Source organism: Eublepharis macularius, chromosome 3, assembly GCF_028583425.1.
Source record: "Eublepharis macularius isolate TG4126 chromosome 3, MPM_Emac_v1.0, whole genome shotgun sequence".
NCBI classification, from domain to species: Eukaryota; Metazoa; Chordata; class Lepidosauria; order Squamata; family Eublepharidae; genus Eublepharis; species Eublepharis macularius.
This window is the reverse complement of record NC_072792.1, coordinates 158,523,225-158,535,997: the sequence shown is the minus strand read 5'-3', so window position 1 is coordinate 158,535,997 and position 12,773 is coordinate 158,523,225. Positions and strand designations below refer to the sequence as shown.

The following is a 12,773-nucleotide window of genomic DNA, read 5'->3' as shown; positions in this document are numbered from 1 at the left end:
TTGGAAATTAATATTGAGACCCCTCTGGATTTTGATGAGCCAGTGGCGTGATATTGAGCTTGAATCCAAGCAGCTTTGAGATCATTGTCATGTTGTGGACGGAAGTGGGTTTCTTGTAAAGTAATAACGTGTGAGTATGATTTGGCTAGTTGAGTTAAAATACATTTACGCTTAATTGGATTACCTAATCCGTATACATTGTAGGAGGTGACTTTAATGGTAGAGCGCATGTTTATCTAAGGGACTATTACCAACTAACTTGTGGTTGACTTAACTGCATGTCTGAGAGGATTGAAAGTCTTACTGACCACACAACCAACAGAAGAATACTTTAAAGTGTTTAAAATCAAAAATGATAAACTCCGAAACAAATGAATTTTAGCTAAATGGGAAATAATGTAAGTTTAGTGGTCTGATTTGAATAATTGAGACCAAAACAAGCTTCCCTTACTTGAATCAAGTATGTTTTGTGAGATATCAAACACAGATTATTATATTTTAGACAATATTGAAACGAATAGATATATGTGAATAACAGAAGTGTTAAAAGAATTATAAACAGTTGCTACAATAGCAGGATCAACAATACTTCCCAATAACAGAGTTTTATAATCCAGGCTAGCAAGAGCAAATGAAAATACAAGATTTGTACCATTTGATTTAATTTACAAAGAAACCTTGTACTAAGTGGCAGTAGCTAAATTTTCTTTAAAAATAGTGTCGATGAACAGTAATGTTACAGTACACTACTATTAAGATGTGAATCTAATACTATTGCTGTTTGAAATATTAACCCTTGAACACCACTTAAAATAAATAAAATAGTATCTACAGATTAGTGAGATAATATAGTCACTTAAGATCCATGAAGAGATTATGATGAGTTGAGCAATTAAATGTGAATTAATTAAAATGTGAATTAATTAATAGCAAGTAGTTTGTTATAAGATGAACAAGATAATCAGACAGCTTATATCTGTTGAGTAAACTAATTTAAGTAGCTATCCCCCAATCTACTTCCCACCCCTTCCAGACCCTCCCTCCGATTCCCCCATCACTTGTTCTTAACAGTAATAAACCTAACTAATACAGCTATTACCATTTCTACCCCCTCCCCCCTCCCTAGATATAATCAGAAATTTTCTTTTAATTAATTTTTTTTAAAAGTAATTCCCTTTATCTTAGTAACATTGTTATTATGAATATGACGTTAGATTAAATTATTAACTTACCCCCAAGCCCCTCCCCTTAAATCCCAGTTTAAGCTCCAACTTCTCTCTTGCCTCTTGATGCTAAACAGTCCACTAGTTTTAATTAAGTAATTGAAAATATATTAAAATGAATTTATAATCAAACGCTATAATATGCCAGTTAGTGACTTGAGTGGGAACGACAGCAAAGGAGATAGTGGCAAGAGGGAAGTAAACAGTTAATATAAGTAAAAGTACCTAAGTCCTGCTGTGCTAAAACACATCACAGTATTGACTTATGTCAATTTCCTGGTACCACTAAGCTACAAACCTAGGAGCTACACTAAAAGAGACACAACCACCCCTTCCCAAAATCGCAACGTAAAGAGTCTCTTTAAACTTTAACATTGAAAGAGAAAGACTAAGTAACTAAACTTACGTAGCACATCCAGGAATCTTGCTCTCTTTTGCTGAAGATGGAGAAGCTGATTGTGATAATTTCCTTTTTTGAGACGGTCTCTCAATGTCCATTGCTGCCTCTATGTTCAGGTCCTGAAGCAGTTTCAAACCTGACTCTTCGTCAATTGCAGTAAACAATTTACCATGTTGTAAGACTGATAACTTCGTGAGATTCACCCATCTGTATTTGATGTTTTCTTTCTGAAGGGCTTCTGTGATAGCTTTCAAAGTTTTCCTTTTCTCCAGTATCTTGCTTGGAAGATCTGTGAGGATTAAAACAGGCTTGCTTTCATGCACAAAGGTTCCTTTTTTCCTTGCTATGTCAAGAATAATTTTTCTTGTATGTTGGTCTGAAAGTTCAACTGAAAGTTTCTAGGAAAATCCTTTGCCATTTGTTTTTTCGCCCTGATTCTATATGCTTTTGTAATTTTCAGCTCAAAGTCAGTTTCAGAGCCTATTTGGGATGCTATCCAGGAAGCAAGATAAGCAGATAAATCTACATTGTGTGTATATTCTTCTTCCACGCCCCTCAGCTTAATATTTCTTTGTCTCATGTTCAGCTCTAATTTTAAAACTCAGTCTTGTAAGCTGTTATTGAGTGATTGAAGTATTTTTACCTCATTACTGACCATTATGCTTGTTTCAACTGCTGTTTCTGACTTCAGGCTTACCTTTTGAAGATCAACACGCATTTCAGCGAGTTGATCAATAAGCGGCTTAATTGTTGAGGCAAATTGTAGCTGAATGTTATGTTCTAAGTTTAGTAATTTTGTATCAAGAATTTCTGCTGTTACTGGTTGATTCACTTCAGAACTGTGCTGTGAGCTCACCATTTTAAAACCTGAGGCAGCCAAGCACTCTCACGATCCGCTTTTAGTTTGGGGAGGAAATAAATCCTGAAGGTTTTTAAATGCTTTTATCTGAGTTTTCTTTTTGTCTAGATAATTCTTCCCCATAATAAGAGGTTAAAGTGTGATTTTTAAACTGGTTGCAGAGGCAATTTTGGGTTGGGGTGGACAGAGTTCTCTCAGCTGGCGTCCATCTACAGCAGTTCCGACGCCCCGCCCAGAAATTTAGACTCTTGACTGAGTCTGCACTCCTGACAGTATTGCACTCAGGTTCACTGATGCATTCAAACCCCCTCACCATGTTAAGATGTGTTTCATGAGTTCCTCTGGGTTCTTCATAATCTAGAAATGTCTACCTCATTTATGTTTTCAATCTTCTTCCTTTAGGCATGCATGCTTGTATTTCAGCCAGAGTTTGCTGCACCATTTGACTCTCCAAGCTCCTGTGGAGAAACAATCATCTGCCTAGACTGTTCCAATTCTATGGCAGGTTCAGAAATCCAGCAAGCCAAGCAGATAGCATTATGTGCCCTGAAGTTTTGCTGGCATATGCCACGGCTAAATGTTATAAAATTTGGTACAAGTAAGCTGTCTCTTCTTTTTGTGATGCTATCCACTTTCTCCTATTACATGTTTGTCTTTAGCATATTTCCATGGGGCCTGTTAGTTGGGTAGGAGGCAGCAGCTCATCCTAAAGTGCAGGGTTACTTTGGTGAATGAACAAGACAACTGAATTATGTCTTTGTTTCCTTGAATGGCTTTCTCAGGACATGCTGTAAAATTGTTAAGGGCTCCATCCTCAGCCAAAAACAGGCTCTAGATGGACAGTATAACGCTGGGGTTGGTTTGTAGAGAATTTTCTGTCTCTACAAAATGACCACACTGTAAGCATCCTTCCTACACTTAATCTGTGTTTGTGTGTACAGTAATGATTTAGTAATAATCACAATACCACCATTAATGTGCCTTGCAGTGTAAGCAAAGAAAAGGCAGGTCCCTGCCCTGCTGGACTGCCACTGGTCTTGCCTCTAGAACCACCCTGATCCAAAACAAACACCCTAAGAAGACAAACTGGATTACTTGCTCCCAGGGCTTCTTTTCTGGGAAAAGAGGTGGTGGAACTCAGTGGGTTGCCCTAGAAGAAAATGGTCACAGGGCTGGTGGCCCCACCCCCTGATCTCCAGACAGAGGGGAGTTTAGATTGCGGGACCACCAGCCATGTGACCCTTTTCAAGCCCTGCTTGCTCCGCTCCATGAGCCCCTGGGTGACCAGTGCCCTGGCATTCCCCTAGCGCCTGTCTCTCAGCAACCCTGGCCTCAGGAAATTTGCACTCTGAGGGTGGAGGAAAGTATAGACATTAAATAGTAACTGTCCTGATAGCTTATAAAAACAGATGTTCCCTGATCAAGGCTTTCTACTTGTTAATGGTTTTTCGTCAATTAATTTTAAATAACTTCTAAGTGAAAACCTCAACAGAAATGCCTTCTTGTGCATATTGCGAGGGGAGTGTATGATAAGTTACAATTTACTAATAACAATCTACCACTCCCTGTTAGTGGAAAAAGCCATTTTAAGTGTGTTTTAACTGAAAGAAGTCATAGGATCCAACCCTGGTTGATTAATCTTATGATTAAACCTTGCAGCCCTAATAATTGTAATATTGTCATTCTTTGTAAAGGCATAAGGTATTTAAGAAAATACTGTTTTCCGTTGTATAGATTTTGTACAGTTTCCTTTCAATCCTGAAAACTTCACAATGGATTTTACTGCTCTGGAGGAGTTTGTTTTAGTAAGTATAATTAATTCTCTTAGGTTCTATTTGTAGCACATCCCACACCATAAAGTACTAGCCTTCACAGAACAGAATTTCTTGTCCATAGTTGTTCACATAGCCCTTTTCCAGGTCAAATCACCACACAAAAGGGAAAAGGAAACAAATTCAGGCACTTGCTGTTAGGTAACTTAAGGATAAGTCCTAACCAGGTCTCCTAAGAAGTAAGGCCAATTTTATTCAGTTCAAAGAAGCTAATCTTACCTTACATGTGAGAATCAGGGTAGATTTAATTTAGGGCCTCTGATGGCAGACATATTATTTGTTTACAAAAGTTGTATCTTGCTTTTTTGCCCTTATCAAGTCACCAAGGCGGCTAGCAGATTTAAAACATATATAATGAAAAAACATCTTTAAAAACCAAACAAAAACACACCATTAAAACAATTATAATCAAAGCTAAAATACACTTAAGAAAAATGTAAGAACAGCATAGGGCATAAAGTAAGGGTCAATGAGAGAATGCCAGATTGAGGTGGGGAGGGGAGGCTGAACAGGTTCATATGAGAGAAGTTGGCATTTTGTACTTTGCTCCCAAGCTGTTTATGGCTTTCAGATTCAGAACCAGCTCTTTGAATTGGTCCTAGAAACAAATTGGCAGCCAGTGGAGCTGTTTAAGCCTGGGTAAGGTATGTTCCCTGTAGTACAGCTATGCTGCCTTTCTGTGACATTCGAAACTAAATGGAATTTCCAAACCATCTTCCTAGACAGATCTGATAGAGTATGTTACAGTAATCTAACCTGAGGAGGTGACCATCAGGTGGATAACTTTGGTGTATTTGTTGTCTGTAGGATATCTTGTCATGTGACTAAGTGGCAGTTAGATGAACAAGACTTGAGCAGTACTCAGACTTCATAACCAGCTGGTCAAAAGCCAGAAAATTGTTGTAAGATGATTATTTCAGCTACATAAAAATACCCTTTTTATTTTATTTTTATTTATTTGATTTTTATTCCGCTTCTCTTTGATTAGGAACTCAAAGTGGTTCACGTCAATTACATCAGTTAAAGTCAACAAAGCATAATAAAAAATTAATAAAATCCAAACAAAACATACAATATAATACAAAATACATAAAACCACACTAATCCCACTAGACTATGAAACTATAGTCTATAAAACTAGACTAAAAAAACTATATTAGCTCTTCCCCTTTGTTTCTTAGTCTGCTACTCCTTCAATGGGAAACTCTGATTTATGGAAGACGTTGCATTACCTGAGTTTGCTGTATCCTTCTAAAGGCAAACGTAACATTCTTCTAATATCTGATGGACATATTCAGAATGAAGGCATGACCTTGAAGATTGTGAATCAAAACGCACAACACACCAGAATATTTACATGTGGAGTTGGGTAAGTGCTTATTGGAAGATCATTTGTATTGCATTCAGAAGAAAGTTTGCAGTTAATGCAAATAATTTCTATAATGCCATCAAAGTACATGGCACTTGACAGAGTTCAAGAAGATAGGCTCACGACTGTAAGAAACTTACAGTCTAATATTTGAAAACAGAGAGGTAAAGGCCATGATAGTGAGAATAAACAGGGAAGTATCACTGATCTATGCTGCGATAACAGACATACTAGATTATTGCAACCCATTCTATGTGGAATGGCCATTGAAAAGTATCTGGAAACTGTCTCGTTTAAATTCAGCTTTTGACTGGAGTGAATTTCCATGCTCACATAATGCTTCTACTAAAAAGCCTTAAATACGTTTCCTTTTTTTTTTCTGAGTTCAAGTCAAGGTGCTGGTTTTAGTCCTTAAAGCCCTACATGGCCCAAGGCCTGGCGTGACTGAAAGTGACTATACTAGTCTTGCCCTCTGCCTGGGGCGAGGGAACCTCTGCTCCTACCTGCCACCTCCTGGCCCTGCTCGCCTGGCTGGCAGAGGGGAAAAGGTACAGTAGTGGGGAAAGAAGTGCACGCGTGTACTCCCGTTCTCCCCCATCATGCTGGGGTGAGAGGAGCCATGGGGCACACTAAAGCCCAGTTTAGTAAAAAATGCCTGTTTGGAAGCATTTTTTATTCAACAGGGCTTCAGTGTGCACCATGGCTCCTCCATTGCACTAGAACATGACATTTTCTGACACAACAGGGGAGAGAAGGAGTGGGCGCACAGCACCCTGTGCCCCCTGCAACCCCCCTCCCCATTTGGCCCCTGTGCAACCCTAGAATAAACTGAAACTGAACCGAGACAAGATGGGAAAGCAGAGATCTTGAAAGACATTGTGCTTCCCACTTTCAGTTGGATTCAGCTGACCTTTGCCTAGTTAGAGCCTAGGGGTGATACAGGACCCAGCATTGCTGCTAGAGAAGCGAGTTAATGCAGCTGCAAACAAAACCTCCCAGCTTAGACTAGCCTGGAAGATGGCCTCCTACCTTGATGCAGTTGATCTGTGCACCTGGATTCATGCCATGGTAACATCAAGACTTGCCTACTGTAATGCAGTCAACATAGGTAAAGGTAGTCCCCTGTGCAAGCACTGAGTCATTACTGATCCATGGGGGGACGTCGCATCATGACATTTTCTTGGCAGACTTTTTATGGGATGGTTTGCCATTGCCTTCCCCAGTCATCTACACTTTACCCCCAGGAAACTGGGTACTCATTTTACCAACCTCGGAAGGATGGAAAGCTGAGTCAACATTGAGCCAGTTACTTACAAAAACCCTTCATGGCCTTGGCACCTCATATGTGTGGGACCACTTCTCTCCCTATGCTCCACCACAGCATCTTATCTCATCTGAATATGGCCTTCTTCAGATACCATCCTGCAATACTAGAGGCTGCCCGTGCATGTGCATTCTCTGTGGTGGCCCCCAACTTGTGGAATGGCCTGCCTGAAGAGTTCAGGAAAGCTCCCACTCTCTTAGCTTTCCACAAACCATGCAAAACTGAATTATTCAGGAGGACTGTTTCGGTCACGTAATTAGGGTTGTACTGTAAGGAATGGCTCAGAGAGATGTTGTTGTAAAAGAACAGGAACTGTAGACTATACTACTGGGTACTGTCTGTTAATGTAGATATGCTTCTACTGGGTAGTTTCCTCAATGTTTATTATGTCATATCAAATTACACATATTTTGATTCAGCAATATTTCATCTCTGTATTTAGAATTATGTGGGTTTTCAAATTTCTGCAATCCTTTTGTATTGTTTATTGAATGTCTTAGTCATTGATTGCATTGAATAACACTGTGTAATCTGCCTTGAGTCACAGTGGAAAAAGGTGGTCCATAAATAACATATTTTTTAAAAAAATTGAATACATTAAGGACCATCTCTCCTTCTATGAACCTGCAGTTTCTATGTTCTTCTCAGCAGGGCCTCCTTTCTATCCACTCCAGGATGCTACGGCCCAGTCTAGTGCATATCAGTGGCAGCCCATTTCTTATGAAATAGTTTACCAGAAGCTATCATTTCCCCCTTAAATCCCATGGCATTCAGAAAAATCCGGAAGGTGGGATTGTTCCATATCAAGAGAGTCTTTGCTGAAATAGACTGATTTGATTATTTGATTAATTTGGTTGCTAGACAGAACTTTTTTAAAGTGATTAAAGTCACTAAAAACTTTTTTTTTTAGTGACTTTAATCACTTTTAAAAAGTGGCTTAAGTAGGAGACCAGTAGTAAATGGAATGTTTTAATGATAATTTTAATCGGTAGTATTATAGTATTTTCAGTATTTAAATGTACTATAGTTTGGGACTTCTATCAGATCCATCGGGTCCCTTCAAGGAGAATGACAGGTTAGAAACTTTTTAACAATAAATATTTCTGTTCATTTTATTCATATCTGCTTGGGCTCAAGTTTGGTAGGAGATGGAGACTAAGGAGTTCTTCCAAATGTTTGAGGAGATATTTGAAGAAAGTGAGGAAAGTTACATCATGCAGGGGTGCTGGGAGGTAGTTCCAACCATATGAACAGTAAGGGACACTGAGCAGATCCATTTGGGGAGCAGGAGACAGGTGACGATAGTAGAGCTGGGAGAAGACTGAGGCAGTCACTTTGAGCAGAAGATTTTGGGCTTCATTAAAGGTAGGGAATTAGTTGATCTAATTTTATGCAGTATGGTTTTTTACAGCTGAATTTTAAAAACTGATTTTATGTATGTGTCGTCGTTGTTTTTGCAAAATAAAATTGTTTGGGGGTTGGCTTTACCCATACGGGGAAGGATCCTGTTGAATGTTTCTATGTGTATGCATATGCATACGCAGGGCTTTTTTTCTGGGGAAAGAGGTGGTGGAACTCAGTGTGTTGCCCTCGGAGAAAATGGTCACATGGGTGGTGGCCCCGCCTCCTGATCTCCAGACAGAGGGGAGTTTAGATTGCCCTCCGCGCCGCTCAGCGGCGCGGAGGGCAATCTAAACTCCCCTCTGTCTGGAGATCAGGGGGCGGGGCCACCACCCATGTGACCATTTTCAAGAGGTTCCGGAACTCCGTTCCCCCACGTTCCTGCTGAAAAAAAGCCCTGTGCATACGTATACGCCATTTGGATCACCCCTGAAGGTGCTGCAGTGTCTTGGCCAGCTGTGCCCCGTTTCCACCGAGTAACGAAAGAACAGCCTTACTACTTTAGAGGCCATGGTTCAGAATATGTAATTGGACTTGCTTGCGTTGTTTTTCTGGGGCAATTCTTTAAAGCTGTAAGTCATCTTAAAAATATCCATATATTTAAAGCTTTACAAATTTATATTAGGTCCACAGCAAATTGTCACATGCTGAGATCTTTGTCCCAGTGTGGAGCTGGAGCCTTTGAATATTTTGATGTGAAGTCAAAGCATAACTGGGAGAGAAAGGCAAGTATAATTTAGTTATTTTTTCCTTGAACTAATTAGAATTGCACTTCTCACATTTGAGGGTTTGTATACCCCAATATATATAATTGTACAATTCAATTTTCTGCTCTGTAGAAAGTAAGTGCAAAGCAGAACAAGCATTAATTGCCTTTTTTCCATCTCTGCATCCAGATAGAACATCAGGCCACTCGAATGCGTTCCCCAGGATGCAGTGCGGTCTCCATTAAGTGGCAACAGTTTGATACAAACGCACCTGAGCTAACGTATGCCCCTGCTCAGATACAATCTTTGTTTAATAATGAGCATCTTCTAGTCTATGGATTCATCTCCCGTTGTACTCAGGTATGAAGCAATGCAAAGAAGTCTGTTTGTGACTGATTTCAAGGCCTCACGTACGGCTGGAAATAAAAGACATGATTTTTTTGGGCCCCGTAATAAAATTACATAACTCCTGTGGAATTGTGCACATACTAAATTTAATAGAGAAGAAGCAATACACACACAGTTTGCAAGTAAGGTCCACCAGCAGGACTGTACATACTGCTCGATCCTTCGCTTCAAAAACTGCATTTTGTAGGATTTATGGGATGGTCAATCACTGTTGAGGTGGATGTGCCTAAGATCCTCTGTGGTTGGCCCAGCCCCAGACTGAATTCCCCCACAGTTGCCTGGCACAGTTTCCAAGTCCATCCCTACCTTGACTGTGTGGACAAGACCAATAGACCTGGACTAAGCTGAGATTTGGCTTCTTTGGAAAGAGATGCTCAGGAATGACTGATTAGAGTTGCAGCTGCTAGTTCACTCCTGCTCTGTTCTTCTGCCGTGGTCCTGCCCTTCCCTTTTTGAGAGGAATGGGAGATGGAGGGTGTGGCTTAGCGGAGATAATACTGGGATTGAGAACTAGCTGTGGGTCTTGCCTGAGAAGCAAAGCGCTGGTGCTTGCAGCAGTGGAGTGACTGGAGCCTTTGATGGAGCTTATTGGGTGACCTTGAGCCAATCACTATATTTCAGCCAAGTCTAAATTTCGGGCTTTATTCTGAAGTTAAAATTGAACTGCCCTGAGCTCCCTGGAAGTAAAGTCAGGATAAAAATAGAGCAATGATTAAATTTATACCCCCATGCTGAACTTAAAAATGATGTGTTCTGTGGCATCAGAATTATAGAACTAGATTATATTTAACGCTTGAGCCAATTGCCAAGCTCTCTGCCAACCAAAGCATCAGAGACACCATCGTGGAAAAAGAAGCCGAGGAGAGGGCAATAAGGGCAATACTTTCTTTATTCTTTCCTTCAGGCCACTTTAAATGCACTAATAGATGACCAAGAATTGCAGACGATGGTATCAACAACTGAATTGCAGAAGACAACGGGAACCGTGAGTAGGCCTGGGCTGTACGCTTTCCTACTGTTTTTCTGCAGAGCTGTGATGCGTTGAGTATGATCTCAGGATATGGGAAGGCAGTGCATGCATACAGAGACACATGGCTTCCTTTATTTAAGAGCCAAGCTACAAGTGACGCCTGACACAGGTTGGACACTTGTCAGCTTTCCTTAAGTTTTGGTGGGAAATGTAGGCATCCTGGTCTTGCAGTTGTAATGGAGAGCCAAGCTGTAAAACCAGGACGCCTACATTTCCCATCAAAACTTGAGGGAAGCTGACAAGTGTCCAACCTGTGTAAGGCGTCACTTGTAGCTTGGCTCTCAGGGTCCCTGCCAGTTCCCTTTATTGGCCCATTAGTGGAAGCAACTCCATTCTCACTGGGATTCTGCAGAACAAAGAGGCATGACAGCATTAATTTCAGAGGGGTAGCCATGGGGTAGCAAAACAACAAAAATCTAGTGGTACTTTAAAGACTTAACAATATTTATTTTAATATAAACTTTTACGGGTCATAGCCTACTTATTTATTTTATTTATTTATTATTTCAATTTATAAACCGCCCATGCTCAGGGGCTCTGGGCGATGAACAACAGTTAAAATCAATAAAAACAAAAAAACAGTAATTCTAAAATCAACATACAATAAGCAATAATAAAATAAATTAACCAAGTACATTAAAGTGCAATGGTGGAGAGAACCCCCCCACCCCAAAGGGGGTCAGATACGTGATGGGAAATCTTATGGGGAGAATTTTTATGGGACAGGTTGTAGGAGGAAGCACTTGCCAAGGGCACAGCAAGGACCTTCCCCAGCTTCTTGAGACCAGAGTTCTGCCTTATACTGTCAGAGGATCTAGTTATTAGCTACACGTGAACATGTTGACTTTCGTACCTGTCTTCTGTTTACATAGATGCTCCACAAACTTGCAGCAAGAGCTTTCATTAAGGATTATGAACAAGGGATTCTTCACGAGGATCAAGCAGAACATGAAGTATGTTACCAAGAAAAATTGAAAGTGTGATCCATAGTGTTTGGCAGCAATCTTAATTGGGTCATCATCACCTTGTCAAGATTCACTTGTGCCTGGAGGGGTGAATTGCTCTATTTAAAGGTCACATAGAAATTTAAACAGTGTCTTTGACTTTACGCAGGCAATTAACATTCATTTTATAGGCATGAGTAGTGAAAGTATTCGGTTTATGAAATCTACACTTTCTCAGTACTGATTATCAGAATTTTAGGGTTCTTGAAAAAACCCAGCGTTTTCCCAGCAATCACACCAACAGAACTTGAGTTATTAATCTTTATTAATAAAGGCCTTTTCACTCTTTGAATTAAGCAAGGAAGGAATATATAGGCTAATGAGAGAGATATGCTGTGTAATCTGCCATGAGTATCAGTAAGAAAAGCAGGCTATAAATCAAGCAAATAAAATAAAACAAAGTGTTTTTTTTAGGTGTAAAAGAAACACAGGCATGCAGGTTACATAGACCCATATAGTTTTATATCCTAACGTTCATGTAATTCTAATATCTCAAGAAGAATCCTTTATCAAATCTTCATGGGAAAAAAATCTCTCGGAGGCACATCCCAACCAAATTTCCTCATTAATATTTTCAAAGGATTTAATTTCTAGTGATTCAAACAAAGAAGGAAGGAAATTCTTTTGGAAACCCAGATCTTCACCATAACTTTTCTCTTTGACAACTTTGCTAGTACCCCCAAAAGTGTATTTTATCTCCCCCCACAGTACCCCACATCGGACTGTCATAGAAATTAATGTCTCTTTTTCCAAGCTTAATTGCCTGTTAATTGGTTGCTTTGTTATGTTTTGAAACTTACACTACACTGCTATCTTAGACAACTGAAGGTTTATTTGCAATTCAGTGGCAGTTAACTACTGCTCTGAAATGCAGCCTGTCTAGCTAAGAAAAAAGAGAACAAGTCACTAACTTGGAATTAGATCTTACATTCTTAGCTAAAGGTGTCATATCAGCTATACTTATATATAATATTTTGATCACAAGGATAATAAATTGAAATAAATGACTAGTTAATCAGTTAAATCAGCATAAATGTATTCCCATTTATATGAGAAAACAGGAGGCATACCTCTGGCACCTGCGGGTTTTGGAAATACTTTTATAAAAGATAATTAATTTTTTAAAAAATTCTAATTAATTAAAGCAATTTCTTAATCAGTGAAAAGTTTTTAACTCATTCACAGTACAGACATCAGTGGATATAGAAGGGTACAG

The 12,773-nt window shown here is 39.6% G+C and overlaps 1 protein-coding gene across 2 annotated transcripts in view; it reads left to right on the top strand.

Moving 5' to 3' along the window:
* Nucleotides 1–12,773, top strand: part of PARP4 (poly(ADP-ribose) polymerase family member 4) — a 72,134-nt gene that overhangs the window by 43,919 nt on the left and 15,442 nt on the right. For both annotated transcript variants that reach the window (XM_054973782.1, XM_054973783.1), the window contains 7 exons: nt 2,885–3,080; nt 4,217–4,287; nt 5,496–5,683; nt 9,034–9,133; nt 9,305–9,475; nt 10,428–10,508; nt 11,426–11,506. In XM_054973782.1, coding sequence (XP_054829757.1) covers nt 2,885–3,080; nt 4,217–4,287; nt 5,496–5,683; nt 9,034–9,133; nt 9,305–9,475; nt 10,428–10,508; nt 11,426–11,506 — 888 coding nt within the window. The remainder of the gene's footprint in view (nt 1–2,884; nt 3,081–4,216; nt 4,288–5,495; nt 5,684–9,033; nt 9,134–9,304; nt 9,476–10,427; nt 10,509–11,425; nt 11,507–12,773) is intronic.